Raw genomic sequence first — 25,475 nt, 5'->3', positions numbered from 1 at the left:
GGAAGTCCTAAGTCCTCCATGATTCTCCAGTTACTCTTCTCTCCATTCCCTTAGTACATCCTCCAAGATTGAAGTTTAGAACATCTTCAAAAAATCATTGTGAGATTTTCTAGAGTAGAAAATCGAGAATTCGTTTGAAGGATAAATATCTGGAAAATATCTAGAAAACACCTAGTATATTAATTGAATTTTGATATGGCTTCTTGGATTGTAATGTGAAACGCAGAATTTCAGTGGACCTCGGCTTAGATTTTCGTGTGAATGCTGGTATTTCAGTGTGGATTATGGTATTTCAGGTATTTCCTAACTAGCTTCTAACTTTAAAAAAAAACTTGCTGACTAATATATCAAGCGTGTGCTAGAATAAGGGCGTAACTGGCATGATCGATTTCTCTTCGTCGATACTCTCTTCTGTGAATAATAGTGACAAGATGCGGGTTTGTTAGCATTGTTTCAATCCAGGTAGCTAGGTAGCGATGTAATCTTGCGTCCTGAGGTGAAAAAATGCTGACAAACTTGCATCGTGTTATCTGTATTCACAAAAGAGAGGAAAGATGAAGAGAAATAGCACACGCTATATCAAGCGTCAATCTTGAGATGTTGTTTTTGCTTCTTTTTTTGTCATAGTGTTCCTATATTTGCCCCTTCCCGTAAGAAATCAATCTAGATGGCGAATTCAGGAACAGATATTAAAATCATGGCGAAAATTGGAGCAGGTGATCCAGTAATCGCCACCTCAATTCCCGTTACAAATATGAAGTTTGTGATCAGTTTTTATATTCTTCTAACTTAGCATGGATTAAAACCTATTGTACGTATTGATAGTATTCAGCAGTCTATTGACTGATTCATTAAAACATTGTTTCTCATTAAGGTGGCGAATACTGATCTATCGACCCTATTCAATATCTTGCTCTAAGGATTTCTAAAATTTGTATATATTTCGGTCAAAGTTTTGGTAAACCAATATCGTATCCAGAATGACCCCTGCAGTGTCCTACCAATTGTCGTCAACCCTCAGCAGTTCGATCTTCTTGAGCTGCTTGGCCCGAAACTTCGGTTTGATTTCCTCATAGATATCCTTCGGAATGTTTTCTGAGAAATAAAACTTCTTTCAAGAGATCTCAATTAAGCACAAGTCCAGAACTCACCGTTACAGCGGTACATCAGATTGGACCAGGTAACTTCCTCCTGCGAAAAGCAGTACACTCCCAATCGACCGCCTCTGATGCTCCGATCGAATATGTTGCCCGAGTCGGCTTCCAGATGCGATCCCTTGTACAGTCGGAACCGGATCAGTCCGATTGACGGCCGATGGAGCAGTTTCCATCGGTAAGAAGTGTTCGGGACCCAACCCTTTTTGACCGGATCTTGCCACAAGAGGGTGGTCTGTGAGGTCACACTCGCATCATTCCACAAACTGTTCCGCAGATATGTGCCCGGTCCGGTTTTGCTGTTGACCAATTTCAAAAGAACGCCGGACGTCGCTCTGGCGTCGAACGGCGAGCTTTCCCAGTAATCTTGGTTAGCCTTTTTCCATGAAACCATGTAGAATTTCCTATTGTTGACGTATCCGAACACGAAACCCACAAAATCGTCATCCCACTGATCCGTTATGTAGAACGTTCCTTCAAAATCCACCCCTACCAAGCGATCCCGCCTGAAACAATTGATCATGCCGTGTATCAAATTCGCAGAACACAGAAGTTAGGTTTACCCGATCGCCAATCCGGGATCGCTGTTAAACTTCTGGAATATCTCTGCCCCTCGATTTCGTATTTCCCAGTAAGGATCCTGCTGGCTTGACCCCTCTGGATCCAGTGCTACGGTTTTAAAATTGCGGAAATCGGGTTGCTGGATACGGCCGTTCTTCGGACAATTATCCAACCAATCCACAATACTGTCTCCGTCGAAATCCTTTTCGCAGGCATCGCCGACGCCATTCACTGAAATAGACCGCAAGCTTGAAATCATCAAACTCCAACCTGTAGAAACCTTGAACTTACTATTATGATCGAGTTGGTCCGAATTGGGCACCAATCTGCAGTTGTCTTCCGAATCCAGCACTCCGTCATTGTCTTTGTCTTCGTCGCAAGCATCGCCTATTCCGTCCGAATCCGAATCCAACTGGTCGGCATTCGCCTCATTCCAGCAGTTGTCCCGATTGTCCTGAATTCCGTCTCCATCTGTGTCCAAACCCGTTTCGCATACGTCACCTACCTCATCGCCATCCGAATCCTTCTGGTTGCTGTTCGCATTCACCGGGCAGTTATCGCAGACGTCCCCTACTCCATCGCCGTCTTGATCCTCTTGTCGATAATTGGAATCCCACTGGCAGTTATCGTTTCGCGTTCTCCCACCCATCCCCATCCAAATCACTATCGCAAACGTCCCCGATTCCATCTCCGTCCACGTCCAGTTGATCGGAGTTGGACACTTTTGGACAGTTATCGCACTTATCTCCGATTTTATCTCCATCCTGATCTTCCTGCCGAGGATTCGCCTTGGACGGACAGTTGTCGTACTTATTGTCCACCCCGTCCAAGTCCGCATCCTTCTCGCACACATCACCAATCCCGTTTCCATTCAGATCCTCTTGACCCGAATTTGGCAGCGCCAAACAATTATCCTTGGTGCATTGCGGCTCCGAACAGCTCAACGCAACATCCGGATATCCATCCTGGTCGGAGTCCTTTGCACAAAGCACTCCATTTCCAGCCATTCCCACCGGGCACAGTCCACAGCTATAGTACGGCGCTTCGTTCTTCTTGAAACATGCAACGCCCGAGTAGCAAGGCATTTGTAGGCAAGCATTTCGACTGCAATATCTGCCATTCCCTTCATAACCCGACGGACAAGATCCACACTTGAAGTACGGAGCATTCTCCGCCCACTGACAGCTAACTCCTGCGAAGCACGGTTGCTTCCCGCATGTGTCCTTCCGTTGACAATCCGCTCCGTTACCTTCGTATCCTCCGGGACATTCCCCGCACCGAAAGTACGGAGGAGTTTCCACCAGCTGGCATTCCACTCCCGGGTAGCACGGCTTCTTAAGGCACTCGTTTCTTCGAGTGCAGTTCCTTCCGTCTCCGTCGAAGCCCACCGGGCACAGTCCACAGTACGGCTTTCTTCTGCGTTCGTGACATTCTACGCCGCTGTAACACAGCCCATTGTAGCAGTAATCCTTATCCAGAACCGGGAACGTGAACTCCTTGATGCACCCTGTACACTTATCCAGCAAACTCCGCAGGAAGCTCAGCTCGTTCCAGATCAACGCGAAGTGAGCTACGTGAAGAGATAGTGTCTATCCATTAATCCCGGACAATTCAGCTGGCGTGTTCACTTACCGTCACACTCGAACTCGTACTGGGGAGCGTCCATTCCCGGTGGAACATACCGGTTCGGTGGAAGCTCCGGGTCCCGATTCGGGATGTACAGATTTTGCTGGTACCAATCGCGGGTATCGTTGTACCATCGAAGTTCTTCCAGCTGGGCGGCTATCAGAATAGGACCGAACGAAATCAACCAGCGAAAGCTGAACATGTTGACCGGCGGTTGATCGTTTCACGATTGAAGCTTTGTGACTTGGAATAATGCACTGTGACACTCCTACATGTGTTGAAATTTGATCCTCTTTCATTCAAATGGCGTTATCAGGGATTGGTTTCTCTCGTCCGCTAATGAGGGATTTCCCCAATCTGTAATTGGAGGCGTATCAATTATGCAGCAATGTTGCAGGGAGCTTCCTGAAATAATGACACGCTACCAGAATTTGAGTTCAACGATTATTAAAGGTTACCCAACATCTACTTGGAGTAGAGGTCATCAGATCTACGAGCGTAACGAGTGACCTTTTGAAATTTTGCAACTAGTATAACCGCCATACAGGCTCGTAGAGTTTGGTTGTACCATATTTTTAGATCAACGACTATCCAAGGTTATCCAAAACTTTCTTTGAGTACTGGTCTTCAGAGCTACAGTCGTAACTAGTGATCTCTCGAAAGTTTATGAACCACATTAATACTTATATAGGCTCATGAAAATATATCCCGCCAAATTTTGAGTTCAACCACCATTCAAGGTTATACAAGAACTTCTTTGAGTACATACGTTTAGGTCTACAAGCGTAACCAGTAACGTTTCGGATGATTGGTAATAAGGTTGATACCTATACGGGATTGTATTGTAACACGCTACCAGAATTTGAGTTCAACGACTATTCAAAGTTACTCAAGAACTACTTGGAGTATAAGTCATCAGATCTACAAACGTAACAGGCTCATACAGTTAGGCTGTACCAAGGTTTGAGTTCAACGACTATTTAGATTATCCAAAACCTTCTTTAACTACAGGTCTTCAGATCTACAAGCGTAACTAGCGATCTCTCGAAGGTTTTTTTAGCTACATTAATACTTACATAGGCTTATGAGTTTATATTGCGCTAAATATTTTGTCCAATGACTGTTCAAGGTTATACAGGAACTTTTTTGATCACAGGCCTTCACATCTACAAGCGTAACGAGTGACTTTTCAGAATCTTGCAAACCAGGATTATATCCTTACAGGCTCATATAGTAAGGCTGTACCATGTTTTGAGTTCAATGACTATTCATTTTTTTTTGTGGTGTCACTTGGACGGTTAAGACCACTCACGGTCCATCTTGCCACCGGTGTTGTCATGATTCGTAGCTCTATAGAAGCTCTATAGTTTGCGAGGGTGTTGTAGGTTTGATAGTCGATTCAGGACTATATTTGGATTTTGGTTTTTTTTTATGAAGTCGACGATCTCTTTCAGGTGCTTTCTTTGAGGATGGTGCATAGTGGTTTGTAATATTCAAGAGCCGTGTGTTCTGCTCTTTCGGTGTTGAACTTGGGGCAGTCTTACAGTAGGTGTTCTAGATCTTCTTTTATTTCACACATGTCGCATTCATCACTGAGTTCCCAACCCCACTTGTACCTTCGCTCCTTCGTGTTGGTGTGCCCAGTTTTTATTCGACCAATGAGAATTTTTTGAGCTCATCCAGATTTTCTCTCCGGGGATTTCCATTATTCCCAGGTGCCATATTCCCTTCTCTTCCGAAATTTGTTTGCACGATGCTATCCAGTCCTCTCGAGCTTCAGCTTTGCTAAGCAGGATGGCATCGGCTAGCGTTAGGGAATTGAAAGTTGTTTGAGGTCCTTCAGTAATTCTAACCGCTTCCTCGTCCGCCTTTTCGTTTCCTGGTATTCCCTGGTGGCTAGGAACACATTGCAGCTTTATCCTGCCCTCCTTTAATACTTTCGCTACCTCGCATGCCAAGAAATTTTCGTTCAGCTTGCTCCGGTTTCGGATAGTTTGGCATGCTCCCTTCGAATCGGTGAAAATTACTGCTTTGTGATATTTGTTATTGCTTGAATGATGTTGATGGCGACAGTGTTGCCAAAAGTTCAGCGTTCATAATGGAGAAATTTGAATTAACTTTTTGAGACGACACCTGCTGGGCTGTTTGGTCGTGAACAGCCAATGCTGTCCCATTTACTGTTTTGGATGCATCCGTGTAGAGGTGGTGAAAGTCGTGGTAGTAGAGGTTCCTCATCTCCATGAATTTTTGCTGTCAAAATTGCTGGCTGTAGTTCTCCTTCTTGAATTGTACGTCCGGAATAGCGTCTCTGATGCTTCTTTCCAGGATGTAGTCCGAGAATTGTCGTTTATTCTGGAAGGCTGTTGTTGGATTCATTTGGCAGATTAAGTAGTTGTACTTGATCGCTATTTCTGACCAGAAGGATCCGTTTCCCCTGCTATCCTTGATAGCCCGTTCGGTGAAGGGCTGCAGTTGGTTCCTGTGGAATGTGCTTTTCAGGATCTCCTTAACTGTAAGCTGTTCTCTTCTGATGTCAAGTGGTGTTTGTCCAGTTTCTGCTTGAATCACAAGGATTGGGGTTGTTTTCAGATACCTCACTGCATTACGGAGGTACGCGTTGTAACCAGTGGTCTGTTGAAGTGTCCAAGATTTGTGAGACTATCGGGATTTTGTGTATCGTTTTGTTGTTAAATAACCAATACCAAGAAAGTATTAAATTATTCAAAATTGGATACCACCCAACACCCACTGTGAAGAACGAAGCCGCATTGTATTAGTTCCGCTACTCACCACCAGACGCCGAGAAGGATAAGGATGGGCGGCCATTGTGGGTGGTGTAAAATCGGAATAAAGTGGGTTTGTGTCCAGCAAAGGTAGTTTAGTGTATTCTTGGTCGCGATAGTTAAGCGCGTACGCCGACCCTGAGACAGTTATAGAGAGGGGAGTCTCACCAGTGCTGGGCAGGGATCGCCCCATTAGTTACAGCGTTGTGGACTGTTTGGAGTTTTTGAAGATTCGTTTTGGCTGCGTTTCCATAGATTCGGGCACCGTATTCCAGTCTGCTGCGGATGATGGCGTTTCCGACCCTGATTAGGGTATTCGGATTGGAGCCACTGCTGCGCTTCCCGAGTAGCTTGATGATCTTCAGTTTCCCTGATGCTTTATCTCGTATGTCCTCGATGTGTTTCTTGTGTGTTAGGGTTCTGTCAACCGTATATCTTAGATATCGATGAGTGTTGTTAAGGTTCACTTCCTCTCGTCCTATCTTGATCTTCAGCCCGCTGGTATTTTTTGCCGTAAAAACGACAGCAGCACACTTGCTAATATTAATCTTCAGGGCCAGCCTTTCAAAACCGATTCAACCGGCTTCTTCTGGGGTGTTTCCTGTAATTACCGCCGCAAAGTCATCGGCGAACTGGACTAGTTCGCGATCCTCAACCTCGATTTGATGTAGGCCGCAGGTGTAAAAGTTGAAAAGTATTGGGGACAGAGGGCACCTGTTGTAATCGGATTCAACAACTGTAATAAACTCGAATTTAATCCCGGTCCAAAAACACATTACTTTATTTCCTTTTATTATTTCCTTCTAAACTCCCTTCTTTCTCTCTACACACTTAGATTTTCTTTCGTTGTTCGGTAAATTTTCTTATCGAAAATGTACTGTAAATCAATATTCAACTGATGTTTCGGTATTTCAAACGAGCTTTACCGAAAAAACGTACAAAATTAGGGAAATTCAGAGCATTTTTCTTTCTTCTTCTTCTTCTATCTGGTGTTACGTCCCAACTGGGACAAAGCCTGCTTCTCAGATTAGTGTTCTTTTATGAGCACTTCCACAGTTATTAACTGAGAGCTTTCTTTGCCGATTGACCATTTTTGCATGTGTATAATCGTGTGGCAGGTACGAAGATACTCTATGCCCTGGGAATCGAGAAATTTTCCTTTACGAAAAGATCCTCGACCAGCGGGATTCGAACCCACGACCCTCAGCATGGTCATGCTGAATAGCTGCGCGTTTACCGCTACGGCTATGTGGGCCCCATTTTTTCTTTGTTTTCACCGAAATCGTCATTTCATTTACCGAAAAAAATGTAAATCGTTTAGATTCTCCGTAGTCAGTAAAAGTTTCGGTACCTAGTGATACAGCGTTTTACCGAACTATTGGTAATTTGAGATTGTTAACCGCCATGTTTATTTGTGGAAGCAAGAAAATACTGTGAGAAAAAATCCACTGTCGGGCATCGTTGAATGGATCAAGGTAAATAAATTGAATAAGTGTTACCACAGAATACAAAAAAATGTTATTTTTGTAGATTGTAGAAGTTGACCTATCCAAGACGGAATCGGCGGCATCAGTTTTGTTTGCTAGAAGTGGCGAATAGCTGCAAACGCTTCACAGGACTGTTGCATGAAGCAGATAATCAATGGGTTATTCAACTGGCGCTGAATTTGCAACTTACTTTTAGGTTAACGGTGAAATCGCTAAAAGTGAAATGAAATTTATAAAAAAATAAACATGACGAAAGGAATAAAGAAACGTTCTCGAAATAAATTCGATTGTTTCTTTAGAGATCACAATTCATTTGTGCTTATTCTGCGCGGCGTGTGAGGTGACACGAGTCGAATGGGGTGACAATTGTCGACTCGCTCCCATTTGATTAACATTAGTCGTATCACGTCACTCGCGGTGAGAGCGACTCGTCTCGACTCACACGCCGCGCAGAATAAGCACAATTGCCAATATTTTATTTTATTTTTTTTTTATCATCCTGTCCAATTCTATCTATATAAATAAAAATGGAATGGTGTTTGTATGTCACGAAATGGTTTAAGAACGGGTCAACGGATTTGAATGATTCTTCCTCAGTTTTGTTCGTCAAGGGTTTCGACGTGTTCGTGTGTATAAAAATACCAGGATATTCACCGGGAAAGTTGAAAAAAACGAGCGCGAACGCAACTGTCATTTTATATGGGACGATGAAAAGCGTTTTTCAACAGCCTACTTGATGGCAAGACGAAGTTTGCCGGGACCACTAGTATAATAATATAATATGAACAATGTGTTCGGTAAATAAATAAATATTACAAATCGCTCGTGAATTATTACCGAACGATTTGTAATATTTTGACAGCTGCGTTTCGACTTCACTTACGGATTGTTCGGTTATCATTAAGTTTACCGGAAGCATTACCGAGCGCTCAGCGGTTTATATTTCGGTAAAAAAATTACCGGAGTCGGTGATATTTTCTAAGTGTGTACTATTTACCTTAAGGGTACATATTGGAATCATAACACTTTCCCCTTTTTACAGCTTGGTCCTTTAGTCTCTATTAACACCGACATCCAGGACATAATCATAAAATCGTAGTGGTCGCTTGATATGTCTCTCAGGTCTTGGGGAATTCTCCTGTGCTGCTCTCGAAGTCGTCTGTTGCGGGTTAGCTGCTGCTTCACGCTGGGCTACAGGTGAGTTCTCCATCGTCGTTGGAGTAGCCCAGTCTTGATGTTCATCATCGCTCGTAGAATTGGTTCTTTCCGGTTCCGGGGAGTGCACCTTCTTGAGATGCGATGAGTTTCTACGGTACCGCACACCTTCCGGGGTTTCGACGATGACTGAATTGCCTTGCTTACTGATTACCTTCGCTGGTCCTGGGAGAAACGTGGCAGAAAGATTGTTCGAAGGATGCATGTTTTTCATCAGCACCTGGTCACCTCTGTCAATCCCGGACTCTAGCTCCTCTAGCTGCATCCACTTGGCACTTTGCCTGATATTTGTAGACCGCGTCTTTATCCTTGACCTCTTCATCTTGGCTTCGAACACTGGAAAGTTGGGGTATCCAGTCCCGAAACTGACGACCAAAGGCAAGTTCGGCAGGTGATCGCCCCTTTCCGGGATGAGGCGTTAGCGCATAAACGTAGTTCTCCTCCAAATCTTGCTTCCAGTCCGTATGGTTTAATTCAGCAATCCTCAAAATCTAAAAATCCCAAAAAAAAAAAATCCTCAAAATCTTCAGCAGGGCGCGATTTTGGCGCTCCACCTTCTTGCTCGTGAAGTTTCGTGCATTGTCCGTCATCAAGATGGACGGAAGGCCCATTCTCATGAATAACGGCTTCAACTTATTGATGATATCGGCGGACGTCGTTTGCCTCAATATTTCCACGATTTTGAACACTGTGGCAATCGATGATCACCAAAAGCGATTCTCCGCTGGGTAGCGGACCCAAAATATCCATGCTAAGATACTTCCAAGGATGCTCAGGAAGTTTTCTTAATGCCATCGGTTCTGGTGGAGCGGCTCTGCCTACTATCTGACAATCCAGACATTTGCGTACTGCATGCTCGACGTCTTTGTCCATAGGCGGCCACCACACTTTGGAACGTAGTCTTTGCTTGGATCTTTCTATTCCGGGATGTCCAATATGAGCTAGGGACAGGACGCGCTTTTGGAGATTTCCCGGAATAACTATTCTCTCACCTCGTAGTAGCATTTCACGACAGCCGTACAGTTCGTCCTTAAACGGTGCAAACTTCTTCACTCCTTCATTCCAACGGCCCGTGGTTAGAGCCTCCTTCAGCAACGCCAGCTCCGGGTCCGATTTAGTATGGTCAACGATGTCCTCCGTAGTCAATGCAGTAGGCACACAGCTCTTTGCAAAATAGCAAAAATGGTTTCCTCTCCGAACTGCCCATACGTCTTGCACCTCGTGTATGTCGGCAAGCACGGCATAAAAAATTAAATATAGTACACCGTGGTCGGCAAGATTACTTTCAGTGGCTCGTGATCAGTAAGAAGAAGGAATGTCAAGCCCCGCAAGTAAATCTGCAGTCGTTCGGTGGCCCACACCAAGGCAAGCGCCTCCTTTTCGTTCTGGGCATACGATTTTTCGGCATCAGAAAGCCCTTTGCTAATGTAGCAAATAACTCTCTTGTGCCCTTCCTTCTCCTGAATTAGGACTGCACCGAGTCCTGTTGGTCCAGCGTCAGCAATTACGATGGTCTTGTCACGGGGAGAATAGTAACCAAGGTTCTTTGGGTCTTTCAGAGTATCCTTCAGTTTTTAAAACGCCACTTATTGCTCTGAGCCCCAATTGAACACCGAATCCTTTCTGAGCAGACCACGTAGCGGAGAAGTCAACTTTGACAACTCTGGAATAAACCTGCCAAGATAAGTGATCATCCCCAAGAAGCTTCGTAGTTCTTCAGTGGTCTTGGGTTCTCGCAATCGCTTGATCGTCTCCACCTTGTCCATCGTTGGTCGAATTCCATCCGCAGAAAGAATATGCCCCATAAATGTCACTTCTGCTTTTCCCAGGGACCACTTCTTTGGGTTAATGGTAATTCCGTACTCTTCCAAACGACACAAAACGGCTTTCAGTGCGATGTCATGCTGTTCCTTTGTTGACCCGAAGACTAGGATGTCGTCTATGAAAACTTTGACTCCAGGAATCCGCTTCAACACTCGTTCCATGATGCTCTGGGACACTTCAGAGGCGCAGTTCATACCAAATGTTAGCCGTTTGTAGCGATAATAGCCATGGTGAGTGACAAATGTGGTTACAAACCGAGAATCGGGAGCCAAAACTACCTGATGAAAAGCCTTGTTCAAATCTATTTTCGAAAACCACTTGCAGTCATGTAGGTGTGGAACAATGTCTTCGAAAGTAGGTAGAGGGAAACGTTGAGGAACGATGGCCTTATTGGCGGCACGCATGTCCACACATAGGCGTACGGCCGACGGATCTCCAGCTTTCGGGCTAAGAACCAGTCGCGAAATCCAGGGCGAATCAATCGGTGCCACTTCAATAATATCCTGCTCCAACAATGTGTTGATTTCCTTCTCGACCTTCTCTTGCACAGGTATCGGGATGTGGCACTTGGTGATCTGAATCGGCTTCACTAGAGGATCAATCTGCAGGTTCACTTCGATTCCTTTGATTCTGCCAACTTTACTGTTCTCTGCGCTGATGGTCCACACATCCGTGTTGATTTTCAAGATTTGCAACTGTTTGGCAGTGTTCTTACTCAGCAGACTCGCTCCTTCCTCCTGGTTCCTCGTGGCGATGCTTGTTTTAAACTGTCCGAGAACTATGAGGCTATTGTTACCGTAAGCTTTGAGGGTTGTCTGGCACTGCTTGGATTGTGAAAGAATGTTGACTTTCTGTTCCTTGAGGTAGGTCCACGTGTTGTAATCAATTACATTCACACCTGCCCCTGAATCCACGACCCACTTGATTTTAATGCCTCCGACACTGCAAATCACCTTCTCACCGCCTAGACTTCCAGTTCCAGCGGCAAAAACGTAGCTTACTTCCTCCTGATCAGCATTACTGGCAGAGTCATCCGAGTCGTAGAGTTCTTCTTCTCCTCCTACCGCTGATTCCTTGTCGATTTGATTCACCTTCCTCTGCTTATTGCTTCCAACTTTGGTGTTGCAACAGCGTTTGAAGTGGCCGACCAATCCGCATTTCTCACAACGCTTATCCTTCGCCGGACACGACTCACTGTTGGTGAAATGTCCCACACGACCACAGCGGAAGCACTCCTGCTTGAATGAATTCACTTTGTTCACCTCCGCAGAACGTTGCAGCTGCTGACGGACACTCTCAATCGTTTCTAGCGAACGGCCCCCCTTGACAATTTCGTCCAGTGTCATGTTAGGTTTCGTGAGGATTTTAGCACGCAGTTCGTCAGATCTTCCCTTTTCGAATATTTGCTCCTTTATGTTTTCGTCCAGCCAGTTCGCTTAGTCACACAAATTGCCTTGTTCTCTCAGCCGAAGAACGAATTTTGTAATTTTCTCGTCCGGTCCTTGCTCCAGATTACGGAAGATGTGTCTTTCTTGCGGCAGACATTTCATCGGCAGGAAGTGGTTCTTCTACTATTTACCTTAAGGGTACATATTGGAATCATAACAGCACCCATGTGAGAGTCCTTCGCTAACTTCCCTACAAGCATCTCCCTCTTTAGTCTTAACGACTATTTGGCGATCGCTGGAGTTAAGAAATGATTCTGTTTGGTATCTTCAGTTCTTGCAAAGTGTTGAGCACAGATTTACACAGTCGAAAGCTTGTGAGAGGTCCAAAAATATAACTAAGGACCAATGCACGAGTTCATTATTTGACGTTTTAGCGGTGTCGTGTTATTTATGTGACCATGGCAACTAGTGAATTTGGCACTGCTCAAACGTCAAAATAGTGAACTCGTGCATTTCTGCCAACCTGCTGTTCACGGCCGAATTGATGAGTTTGATTTTAACGTTCATGAGTGAGATGGGGTGACTGGATCCGGGGCTGAGGTAGTCTCCTTTGTTTTTCGGGATCGGCTTTACTTGGGTTACTCTCCCTCCATCTCTCCGGGATTTCTTCTGAGACAAAGACTTCGTTCAACATTTTAACATTTCAATTCCGACAAAAGTATTTTGAATGGCAATCCTTGGCTTAGTGTCCCACCTGGAAACAGTTCCGACAAAGTCCACGGGATTTCAAGAGACTGTCCCTGTCCAAAACTGCCATTTGTTGGAATTCGCTACATTGGTAGAGAACATGGTCCAAAGAGCAGACCACGCAGCTGCACCTAGATACTTGGTTAGATTGGGTTGAGTTGTAGCTAGCCTTCATGAGTAGAATCCTTGACTTCAGTTGCTGCTGCAACTGACCGACTCCCCTAGTGTCGGTGCATTTTGGTGGAAGACTGTCCAAAACTTGGATTCGACGTCGCAAAAATTCGAATAAATCCTCGAGAGTGTCCTGCTCCTTCGAAGATGACACCTCCTCCCACCCCCTTCGCGTGACCTGGTCCAATCGTGCTGTGAGGATGTTGACAAACAACACATCCTGATTTTTTTTTGATTGAATTCATATTTATTTTCATATTTTGATTTACAAGATAATTGGTTTAGCATTTGAAGAGGTTGACCCCGAGGGGCCCTTAAGCTTTGTTTTCAATACATTTGTTTTTGCTCTGGTAATTGCTCGGCCTTTTAGGCTCTGGTAGTTTTAGAAAAGAAAAATCTGATAACCCAACTACTATTTAAAATACTACTAATAACAATTTGATAACCTAGGGGGGGGAAGGGGGGTGGGTCGAGGTCCCGGATGACCTGCTGGCCAGATTGTTGGCAACGAGCTCTGAACCTATCGATCGAGTCACTAAAGCGCTCCTCAAGTGTTTTTATCTCGGCCATCAGTTGTTCTCATTCTCGGAGGACTGTTTAGGATCATCCGAAGGAACTTATTCTGGGTCCTTTGGGGCCTCAGAAGGTGGGTTTTGGCGCAGCTCTCCCAGATTGATACGCCATATTCAACAACCGAAAGAATGACCTGTTTGTAAATAGTAAGGCTGACTTTTGGTTGGACAGTGGGTAAAGTGTTTTAAGCAATGTTGCATTTGGTGACTGTTTTATCAACCTGTTGTCTGAAGAGAAGCTTGCTGTCTAACCTTAAACCAAGGTAGTCGGCTACATCAGACCATTCCACCGTTGATCCGCCGAGGGTGATTTTACAATCCTCAGGCGAAACAAGTCTGGGGGATTTGGAATAGGGGAAGAAGATGACCTGGGTCTTCGCCACGTTGATACAGCTGTTCAGATAATCTGACAAGACATTCAGGCCTCTCTGGAGTCGAGATGTTAACGCTCTCGTGTATCTACCGCTGTAGACGACTGAGGTGACGTCAGCGAACAGTGATAGAGAGCCGCCTTCAGGGAGCTGAGGCATGTCCGAGGTGAACAGGTTGTATAGTAGGGGAACTAAAATACTTCCCTGTGGATCATCTGCGGAGATGTTGAGTGGGTCTAAGTTGACTCCATTGAGGGAAACCCTGAACGTCCTGTCTAACAAATAATTTTTGATGATTTTCACCAAATAGGTCGGAAGATTGTATCGGTGCAGCTTGTACACCAGGCCGTCATGCCAGACGCTGTCGAATGCTTTTTCAACATCGAGCAACGCCATGGCAGAGGATTTGGCGAGGGACTTGTTCCGCCTGAGGATGTTGTTTACTCGAGTCAGTTGATGCACGGTTGAACGACCGCGTCAAAAGCCAAACTGTTCCTCAAGTAAGATGTTGTTTTGATCAGCTGCCGAAAGCAGCCGTCTGTTGATCGCTTTTCAAAAAGCTCTGATAACCCTGAGAGAAGGCTGATGGGTCGATAGCTTTTGGGAGAGGATGGGTCCTTCCCAGATTTCCTGATAGGGAGGACTTTTGCTGACTTCCACGACGAGGAGAAGTACCTAAGTCGGAGGCACTGATTGAAAACCAGTGCCAGATTGCTCAATTGCTTCAGCTCCAAGTTCAGAATGTTGTCGAAACCTGGGGCCTTCATGTTTTTGGAAGTTTTGACATAGGCCAGCAATTCGTCAGCAGTGATCTCAAATTCCTCCGAGAAGTCGTTGGGAGATCGGTGTAGGTTAGCTGCGTGTTCGGAGACAGCGGCTTCGTGTGGGCTAGGAATGTCTAGCCCTAGATTGTGTGAGTTGTCAAGTGCGATCAAGAAGTCATCTTCCAGAATGGCCTAGCACAATCTGGGAGAGAGCGGATGTTTTTGGAAGAGTCTTCGTTCCTAAGGTCCACCATTCTGGCCTTGATAATTTTGGATATGCGATTAACTTGGATTTTTAACGCACACAGACCAGTGCGTTGGTACTGCCTGCGTTTGGTGTTGCGTAAACGAATAAGATCTTTGGTAACACGATCACCTGACCTGATGCTGGTATGTGCTGCTCTCGGGCCACGGAGATGGCCCTCTTCGACGCTCTGCAGCTGCCGGTCAATATCTTCAGCGGAGGCGCCTCGTACCGGATGTTGGCGTCGACACACCGCTGGAATCGACCCCAGTCGACACGGTGGTAGTTGTGCTGGGTGACCAGGGAATTAACTTCTGCAACCACCGGGTAGCGGTCCGAGCTGAGGTCCTGATGAACGACCGGTTGAGAGATGTTGCCGTCCATGTTGGTCAGAAAGACGGTTGAGTGGGCCCCGGACTGGCTCAGGCGGGTGAGTGGATCCAGGCTCAGGATGGTGTTGTGACCTTCCTCCAGGTCCTGTTGTAGGATGAGGCCATTCCTGTTTCGCCGGGTGTTTCCCCATGTCTCGTGCCTTGCGTTCAGGTCACCAGCCAGGATAAACTGCCCCTGCCGCCGTGTCAGCTTGGTGAGGTCTTGATTTAGGGTCGCCGATGTTCCATCGTCGATGGTAGCTTGCTTCGGGCAGGACGCCGCGATGATCTTGATTGGGCTGATGAAGGTTTTCACCAGAACACCAACGGCCTCGATGACTTGCAGTTAGAAACTCGGCAGCAGGGTGCAGTTTATGTTGCTCCGCAGAGCAATCGCAACGCCACCTCCTTCAGTGCCGCACCGGTCAAGCCGCACGAGCCGGAAGTCGGGGATGAAGACGTTAACTTCCAGCTTGAGGTGCATCTCCGTGATCACGGCTATATCGATGCCTTCCTGGTCTAGGAAGGCGGAGAGTTGCTGGGTTTTGCTCCGTTCCAATTGGCGATCTTGGTGATGGCCTCACGGGCCATGTTTTGCGAGGAAGGCAAATACCATTGAATTGGCGGCGTTGATTTGTTCCGACTTGGTTGAGAAGCATGCGACGTCGTTGGTAAAAGTATGGAAGATTCGTTGAGAGATGTATGATCTTTGTGTGCGATGGTTAATTGTAAATACATACCTGATTTGAATAAAGCTGTCTAGTTAAAGGATACATCTACTGTATTGTATTTGTTTACGATTTGAAACCGGATGTGGACGGGCTAGCCTCACTAGGATCTGCGTGGTCTTAGCGGACTAGCTCTTCAACAAAAACCAGCTGTTAGTGGAGAGTGATTTCCTAGCTTGGCTGGACATATAGTAGCAAGGGTTCACTTACCTGCGCAAAATTCTTTTTGGCTGAAGTCCAAGCCAAGCCCAAAACGGTTAGCAGCGATGACGGTCCAGAGAAGCGACGCTACGTCCTAAGGCACGCAAGGGTCTTGAATGGAACAAAGCTACTGATTGTATTCCGAATACGTTGCATTCAACGATCCAGTATCGAAGCTTCCGTTTAGTTCAGGGTCTGGTTGGCCCTGTTCCGGTTCGAAGGACCACAATGACGGGGGAGGTCCAAATACCTCGGTTGATATCTCAGCAGTGGATAGTGGGTCAATTTCCAGCCCCCAACATCGAAGACGTCACAAAGAATTTTCATGAATCCCCAAGGCCGGTATGGCCATTCTATTTCTTTGTTATTTGATTTTTCTAGTGAGCTTTGACATTTCTAATTGAAAAGGCGCTCATATCGATCTAAGTTCTGTAAAACCTTTTGATTTGGGATCAAGGCGCACGATTTTTGCAGAATCTCCGTGTACTCGTATTGATCAAAACTTTCCATGGACTTTGATACTCTGATACATGGATTCCATGGACTGGAGATACTTACTCCTACAATTCCAATTATTAGTCAAAGGGCTATGGAAATTTATTGATCTACTTTCAGACGTCAAGTTTTTCCAGTTTCCTTCAATAGCTGATTGATTTTCAAGAGGGGTTCATCGAGGACTTCTTAGATGACTCTTTGGAGGAATCTCATTCAGAATCCCTAAAGGAGTTCCGATGAAATCTCCAATGAAATCTAGATTTCAGCGTCGCACATTCCGTTCCATAGGTGATCGTTAGCGCTACACCCAACACCAGCATATTCTCACCGTTCCCTATTTTCCCTTTTTTCTCCACAGTGGCACGACGCACAGGACTTCGGGCGCAAACGGGAGATCCGTGCGCATATGTACAAACTGCGCGAGGAGCGCCTGAAAGCCCTATACGCCCCCGGAGACGCCCCATCGATAGCTCCGTCCTCGCCGTACATCATGGAGCAGCACAACACCAGCAGTGCCAAGTTCGGACTGTCCAAGACGTCCGTCACCGGAAGTCACGGCGATTCGCTCGCCGACCAGAGCTTCGAAAGCTTCAAAACCAAGGAAATCAGAGACTCGGAAAGCCCCACTCGGTAAGTCGCTGTTAGTCTCGTTTGAGTCGTTCGCTTTCTAAGCCCCTTCTTTCAGATTCGGAACCGTCATCCCTTCAGACAACAGCGGCTGGCACGTTACATCGTCTGAAGAGCGCAGTGCTGACGGTAAGACCCACACCCTTCGAAGTTCAGCCACTACCGAAGGAACGAAGGACATCCAAGGCGGACGCACCTCGTTCACCGGCAAAAACGAAGAAGTTAGCAGCGAGCGCTTCGAAGGCGACGACAAGAACTTTGTCCGCAGCTCCGGAGATCAATCGGCCACCTTCCTGGCGGAGAATACTGTCCTCGAAGGAGAAGACGGCAGCACAATCTCCAAGAAATCCACATCAACGTCTTCCTCTTCGACGAAAGTGGTCCGCTCGCAGCAGACCTTCGGCGACACCATCGAATTACCTCCCGCCAATACCAATATTCCGGAGTTTATGTGCGGACACACGGCCAGTACCCGAGAGGAATCCACAAAAACCACTACTCAAACGCAGGAAACTGATGGCAACGTAACCAGCAAACACCTATCAAGCGATCCAGACCGTGTCAGTGAAGCTTTCCGCTTGGCAGAGCTTCCCGGCAAGGTCATCGAACGAGACGTCCGAATGATCAACCCCTCCACTAGGATGATCACCATCACCAAAAAGCTCGAAGATGGAACAACTGTCACTACTCGAAACTACGAAAAGGTCGGCGTGGAACCGGAGAAACCCTTTGACCAGCAAGCACATGCGGAAACTCAGAAACGGCTCAACGCAGCCGTCGAAGCCCTGAACAGCAAGAGTCGAGACGAGATCGAGCACCGATCGGTCAAGAAAGACATCACCGAGAAGGTTACCAACTTGCAGTTCATCGCAGAGGAACGTTCGGAAAGTGAGCGAGTCGAGCAGGTCAAGAAACAACAGCAAGAAGCCGTCACTCAGCAGAAGGTCACGATCGAGGTCGATCCAGCGCACGATTCCTTCGCCCGTTCACTTCGTTGCGTTTCGCCTACCGAGAGCACACGCTCGGTTCGCTCGAACTCAACCACAGGGCGATCCAGCGTCAGCCCGGACAAATCCACCCGTGGAAGACGCTCTCCGTCGCGGGAATCCGATACTAGTCGCCTCAGCACCCACACAACTACTCGTTCCAGTCGTACGGATGTGTCCTCCAAGGACTACATGAAACCGACCATCACATCTGAGCGAAAACAGTCAACCTTCAAGGAAACGGTCATCCAGGAATCTTCAACTTCGGAAGCGTACGATACGGTTGACAAGACCAAGCTCAGGGAACGCTCGCTTAGTCCGAGGAAAGTTCCGCAAAACTCTCCGGATATGACTCCACGTGGTCAATCCCCGGACAAATTCGCCCGGAATATCTCGCCTAGCAAGACTCCTAAAGAATCTGCTCCGTTCTGCTCGGTTGATACAACTCCCGTCAAACGCGAGTCTTCTCCGGTGAAACTAACCTCGGAAAAGTTGATTCGTGAGAACTCGTCCGAGTCGTTCAACGTCGACACGACGATCACCATTTCTACCACGGAAGACAAGCAAAAGCAACATCAAATGCGAGAGGATGTTGAACTGATCGACACGAAGAAGATTGTCAGCGAGAATGACGATATTACGATCAACGTCAAGCTAGAGAATGTTACCGATGACATCGAAGTAACGACTACAGTCGAGGAAGTTGGATTGGATGAAAAGAAGTCTACAGAAGACCAAGAAACAACCAAGTCAACGAAGACTCCGAAGCAAAAGCCACCACTAGTGCGAAGCGAAACTTTCGAAGAACGATGCCGTAGGATTTTGGGAATGCCCGAAAAGGCTGACAGTATTGAGGAGACTACCGAGGAAACGAACACGTCCAGCGTGTTCAGCACCTACGACAATACGGTAACCCGCAGCTCGGAGATCCGCGAGAAGCGCAAAAAGCTAGAGCAAGAAATCAAAACCATCGAAAGCGAAACGATGAGAGCTGCTCGGAAGACGAATGAGTTCCTTGCAGGCGAACGACGCCCATCAGCACCGGCGAGTTCCCCCGATCGCAAGGCAGGCACTGCTTCGCCAACGAAGTCTACATCTCCAGTTCGTAAGCACTCCCAACCTTCGCCGGAGCGCCGACCTCAGCCATCGAAGGACTCCTCACCGATCAGGAAGCACTCGCAGCCTTCGCCGGAGAGACGTCCTAAGGAGGAAGCCCCCGCCAAGAAACCTACCGAAATTAAGGAACAATCACCCATCAGGAAGCATTCTCAACCTTCTCCTGATCGTCGTCCAAAGGACGAACAATCACCTCAACGGAAACCGGTGGAACCAAAGGACGCCTCTCCAGTGCGAAAACATTCGCAGCCATCTCCCGTTTGTAAGCCTTCCGAGCAGGTCAAAGAACCCTCTCCGCACCGTTGTTCGCGATCACACGATCGTTCACCGAGTCCCAAGATGGAAAAGTCTCCCGTTCAAAAGGTTGCCCCGACTCAAATCGATTCCACTGTTGTAACCAAAACCACAACTTCGAAGGCCGAAATTCTCATCAACCAGAAGAAGGAAGGTAAGAACACTTCGGTTACGGAAATCACGATCCAACCGGTGATCGACGCCAAGAAGTCCGACAAAGTTCTCACCAAGCAGACATCGGACACCAAATTCGACCGGCGCTCAACCAGCAGCCGTGTAGTGACCAACAAGAGTTCGTCCGACTTCGACGTGAAACGCAAGGCGTACATTGCCGAAAAGACGGAATCGGAGAGGCCTGCCCGTACGACGACTACCAAGGTTAGAACTCCAGCGACCAGTCCAGAAAAGCGCCGTCCATTGGACACCAGTCCAACCAAGACGGATAAGACCAAGCATCACATAACGGTGGCCAAGATCAAAATCGAGCCAGTTCGTAAGCCTTTACTGGCCAAGGTTGTCGTTGAAGATCGCTCCTCCAAGGTCGGACGGACCTCGAAATCTACGAAAAAGGTCGTTGATGAGTACACGGAACCGGAATCCGACAAGGACACCGGCATCTCGGACAATGAGATCGAGGATGAAACGACGACAGTGGAAACGACCACTACTACAATAACCACTACCAAGAAATCTGATCGTAAGGACTCAGCCCCGGTGAGCCGAATATCCGGAAGGGTAGAGAAGTCATACGCTCGTTCGTCAAGCGATAATGTCCTGAAATCAAACAACGTCACGAAGAAGACAACCGCAGCGAAGAGCGCAACGGCAACTACCACAACAACCACTGCTTCAACGACGAAGAAGATTGAGCGCCCGGTGAAGTGTGTTACAACCAAGACCATCAACCTGTCAGCCAAACCAACGATCGATTCGGACATTCTGGACAACGTAGTCATCGACATCCAGCACGCCAAGTCATCGCGCGAGCCTACTCCGAACAAGCTGATTCCGATTCCGGTTTCACCAGACGAGGATACCGGCAAGCCTCGCTATCCAGATGCGGTACAGGAACCGGACGATGAACCCAAGCACGCCCCGAAGGTGAGCAATGTCCCAATATTCGAGGAAGCTACCAACGAATACATCGGATGTGAGATCACAGAAGTGGAAGACCACGAAGTGCGAGCTGCCCGTGCCTGCAGAATTACCAACCTAGATCGTGTGACCGAGGATGATGAATCGCTGATGAGCGTCACCCAGAAGGTGTCCAAGTTTGTGGAAGAAGCCAACAAGCTGAAGGACGCTCAGTCGAAAACGCCAAACCGATTCGTTCGATGCGAGTATGACGACATGGACGAACATCTCAAGTCGGACGAGTGTCTGCTGAGCGTGTCGGATAAGGTTACAAAATTCATCTCGACTGCGGAAGAGGTCAAGAAGATCAAGACTTCGGGACCGTTCGTGCCGGAGTGCAAGGTTACGGTGGACGTGGTCGAGTCGGATGAATGTTTGAAGAGTGTGAACGAGAAGGTTTCCAAGTTTGCGACTGTGGATAGTCAGAAGACTACGGAAAGGAAGACGACAACGATGAAGACTACGCTGGACGACATAGATCGTAGTTTCGTTGAGGAAGATGACGATTCGCTGCTGAGCGTTTCGGAGAAGAAGAAGAAGTTCATCTCCGGAACGACTGTTCCACAGAAGTCTCCGGAACTGGTGAAGAACGTCATGAAGCAGACTAGCAAGCACGAGAGGAATTTGGATGAGGATGTTGGCGGAGTTGATTCGGAACACAGAACGAACATCACGGAGCGCTACACGACAGCTACGCTGACGAAGCCGAAGGACAAGGTCCCACAGAGCGTAGCACTCCGTAGCACCGAGGCTGTGAAGAAGGCCAAGCAATTGTTCGAAAATGGAAACAAACCTGCAGCAGCAGAATTGGCTAGACAGAAGGATATTTTGAGCCGTCCTTCGATTTGGGAGGATCGTCGAAAGAAAGAACAAGTAGCTACGGTAACAACGAGTCAGAAGGACGTGAAACTGACTGATATTGGCGTTTATAAGAAACCGCAGGAGAAGGTTGAACCTGAGCCCTTGAAGGAAGAACCGGTGCAGCCCAAGCAAGAGGCACCAAAATCACGTCGGGACAGTGGTCCGAAGACTCCCGCATACATCAAGGATACGGTGTCTACCAAAAAGGACCTGTTTGAAAAGCGAATTTCATCGTCGAAGCTGGAAACCAGCGAGCTCATCAAGTCTACCACTTCTCAGGAGGACCGAACCGAGTACATGTCAACTGGCAAGCGTCCTTCCATTACGGAGAAGTATGAACGCACCATCGCTCGGGATACTCCAACCCCTGGAAACAAGCCGTCGTACATGAATCACACGGTGAGCTCCCTGGAGCACATGAACAACGGTCGTCGGGAGTCTATCGATATGACTCAGCGTTCGTTGAAGGTAGAGGAAACTGTTCAGCAACAGGACACCATCAAGTCTACGAGTAAATATGACGCAGATTTGAAGCGTGCTGATTCAGGAAAGAACGTGCTGGCAGCCCAGGTGAAGCGCAAACCTTCCATTGATTCCACAATCATCGAAGACATCTTCGAGCTTGAGGTTCTGGAGAAAATGCTGGAGTCGGTAACTGGCTATGAGCAGCGTCGGCGTATCCGGGCGCAGATTCGGCTGGTGAAGAAGTCGCCAGCTTCCTCGGTGACGACTACCACTACGACCACTACAACAACCACGAGAACAAACAGCCGCGTTCGGGAGCCTAGTCCAAAGCGTAAGGATTCGAGCCCTACTCGACCGATGACAATGCGAAAGGGTTCGCAGGATACTGAGGCCAGGGTAACGAAGACCGTCGAGGTGGAGAAGAAGACTGAGCAGGCTCCGCGCAGTGCAAGTCCCACGAAATCCAAACCGTTGACCAACGGAAAGGCAACTACGGCAACGTCGACGGTTACTACCACGTTGAAGACTTCCCGCTTTGGGGAACGGGTTGTGCCACAGAAGGAGGTTAAGGAAGATAAGCCCATTTGGGCAACGAGTAATATTCTGAAAAAGGTTTCGGAAACAACGCGTAGCTTCAGGACAACATCTACGACTAGTACGCCGAAGAAGACTACAACAACAATGCGCGATGTGCCGAAGGAAACCAAGCCTACGGATTGTATTACTTCGAGTTACGGTGTGGGTCCAACCGACGAGAATGGATTGCCTCTGTTTGGCATAAGGGCACTGAAGAAGAAATCCGCACCAGCTCCGGAGCCGGAAACTACGACTAAGGTCACCGGATCGATCTTCACGGAAACCCTGTACTCGGAGAACGGGTCAGCTCCAGTCGGTGAACGAAAGACCACGCTCTACTCGTCGGATGCCAAGGATTTGGAGAACATGAATTTGTCGAGTAGCAAACGAAGCTTGGCTGAGGTTCGCGAGAAGCTGCTGGAACGTGAAAACTCCCGCAAAGGACTGATCTCGGTGACGAAGACGGAGAAAATCGGCAACGGAACAAGCCATGTGACGACCGAGGTTGGTGCTCTGGAAGATCTACCCCAACGGGATGCCAAGGTTGTCCGAAAAGGTTCCGTTAGGGAGCTCACGGAGCGCTTCGTGCACAAGGAATCCTCTTCATCGCTGATGTCGGAGAAGACCTACCCGAAGGCTGGCCTCATCCTGCGATCTACCCATAGCCACTCCAGTCGTTCATCTACCCCGTGTGAGAACATGTCGCTCCGGTCCGGATCCGTGGACTTTGACGAAAACGACATCGAACTACGAACGAGCGCGGCCAAATCTTCCTTCCGAACGACGTCAATGGCTGCGACCGAGGCGGAGGAATGCGAAGACGGAGGAGTAGTGTTCAGGAAGAGTCAGAGCAGTAGCAGCAGACAGCAGCAGACGAGATCGTTCCTGAACGACGGGAGCCGGGTGTCCGGAGTGCAGGACGTGCTGGATCGGATGCGGAATGCCGATAATGGTAAGTGTTTGAAGTTTTCAGGATTCAACCAGAGGAATTAATGAAGGGTTTGTTTCGCAGTGGAAGAATCTGGCGACAGCGCAGAAGATCGGGAAGCGCGTGCTTTGCTCAATAAGTTCCTCGGAGCGTCGGTGTTGATGAGCGGCATGGAGTCGATGATGGCCAGCAGCACGAAGGAGGAAATGTCGACAGCTGAAGGTTCCTCCGCGCCCGGTTCAAAAAAGGTAAGTGCTGAACCCGGTGACCCCATAAAAATACACTTATTCTTGTCGGAAGATGGGTTAGGCGGCAAGATGGACGTGTCAGCACCGAACGAACGCTTTGCACCCGTAATTAGAAGTCATGTGCGGTCGATCTCTGGCAGATGAAACATGTGAAACACATTAATCAAGCAGGCTTTGACCGCTGCTAAGCAACGGAACACCTACGGAAAGTTTTAACGTCATAGCCTGCTAAGTACCTGTGAGCGCAGAGTTGCTCAACGCTTTCCCCGAATCACGTACACTGAAAAATGTTAGTCCACCCATTTTTGCCACCGCAAGTATTTGAGAATCACCGAACCGGAAAAAAAATTCCGCCAATTCTCTCGGTTACGGAAAGGTGAAAATGCGCGGATGAATGTTTACATTTCCACCCGTCAAGGTCGGACAGCTCGCGATTGACCGCAGCCAGCCCGACTGACTGACTAGACGACAAGTATACAAAGCCGAAAAATTCTAAAATTGTGTAACCAACTTCTTTTTCGGCACGTCATTCATGCGTGGTGTGAATCGGATGGAATACACATCGCTCATCTAGATCTAGTAGGCCTACTGCTACGCACGTTGACCCAGACCCCTACTGAAGTGCGTAGGGCAAAGTGAGTCCAAATGCACCCATGGGGTAAAATGGCATAATCGGTCTACCAATGCACAGTGGGAAAAAAGGTTTCTTATGAGAAATTTCTTATGATTTATAATATTATATGCAGGAAAACCGTTTATAAGCTATTAAAATACCTGTTTTAATTATGAATCGTGGTTTACGGCCAACCAGCCGAGTGGAAGTTTAACAACTACCGAAAAGCTAAACATTACATATAATTTGCAATTGGATTAGATGGACAAATTGATGTGAAGATTTGCGAAAAAGTTACACGTCTTCTCAGTGAGAATCGAACTCACGACTCCCCGATCTCTAGTTGGGGCGCGTTAACCACTACGCCATGAGAGGACTCATGAACGCAGAAGTTAACCTGAATTCGATTTCAGCTCAATAATCACGTGGTCCTCTTTCGCAAAGTGCACCTCTTTCGGAAGAATTAGATGCCCATCCAAACACAACGCTTTCTATATATATCCAATGCCTAGCCCGAGAGCGCATTGTTTTTTAGGTATAGGAATAACACACTACACTAGCCAGCAACTGCGCTGGCTGAGGTTTCTATTGTGTGGGCTTCCAATGGGTCGCGACGTTCTCAAACGACCGGTTACGGAACATGAGTCCGTTGCTCGATAAATACTTGTTTTAATTATGAATCGTGGTTTACGGCCAACCAGCCGAGTGGAAGTTTAACAACTACCGAAAATACCGTTTTCTAAGCGATAACAGTCTACGGAAGGAAGTGCATTAATATAAACTGATCGAACGGATCGTTATCGTGTTCATTTATTATTTAATATGAGCAGTTACAATAAAAATGATGAGCTATTGCAATAAACATTTCTTAGTGATAACAGTCGAAGTATGCGAGGGCAGGAATTAAAACTAGTCGTATGGATTG

At 47.3% G+C, this 25,475-nt stretch overlaps 2 protein-coding genes across 4 annotated transcripts in view; one reads left to right on the top strand and one right to left on the bottom strand.

Annotated features, from left to right (window-relative positions):
* The window catches only part of LOC5576274 (titin), a 351,555-nt gene that overhangs the window by 263,811 nt on the left and 62,269 nt on the right, over positions 1–25,475 (top strand). For all 3 annotated transcript variants that reach the window (XM_021842989.1, XM_021843039.1, XM_021843103.1), the window contains 3 exons: positions 17,061–17,332; positions 17,388–23,713; positions 23,774–23,937. In XM_021842989.1, the coding sequence (XP_021698681.1) occupies positions 17,061–17,332; positions 17,388–23,713; positions 23,774–23,937 (6,762 nt within the window). The remainder of the gene's footprint in view (positions 1–17,060; positions 17,333–17,387; positions 23,714–23,773; positions 23,938–25,475) is intronic.
* LOC5569206 (cartilage oligomeric matrix protein) lies at positions 923–2,477 on the bottom strand. The gene is made up of 4 exons (XM_021843184.1): positions 2,007–2,477; positions 1,718–1,946; positions 1,152–1,660; positions 923–1,095 (listed from the first exon to the last, which is right to left on the bottom strand). The coding sequence occupies exons 1-4, from the start codon at positions 2,401–2,403 to the stop codon at positions 998–1,000; spliced, it is 1,233 nt and encodes a 410-aa protein (XP_021698876.1). The 5' UTR covers positions 2,404–2,477; the 3' UTR covers positions 923–997.

This window comes from Aedes aegypti, chromosome 1 (genome assembly GCF_002204515.2).
Source record: "Aedes aegypti strain LVP_AGWG chromosome 1, AaegL5.0 Primary Assembly, whole genome shotgun sequence".
NCBI classification, from domain to species: Eukaryota; Metazoa; Arthropoda; class Insecta; order Diptera; family Culicidae; genus Aedes; species Aedes aegypti.
The sequence above is the reverse complement of the archived record's forward strand: the minus strand, read 5'-3'. Positions and strand labels throughout refer to the sequence as shown.

What these genes read in the sequence shown, in the direction of transcription:
- LOC5569206 (XM_021843184.1), bottom strand. Translation starts at nt 2,403, where the DNA reads ATGGAATCGGGGACGTTTGCGATAGTGATTTGGATGGGGATGGGTGGG. An exon ending in GGACCAACTCGATCATAATA is followed by an intron (nt 1,947 to 2,006) that starts GTAAGTTCAAGG and finishes GGTCTATTTCAG; the next exon opens with TGAATGGCGTCGGCGATGCC. An exon ending in GATCCCGGATTGGCGATCGG is followed by an intron (nt 1,661 to 1,717) that starts GTAAACCTAACT and finishes CAATTGTTTCAG; the next exon opens with GCGGGATCGCTTGGTAGGGG.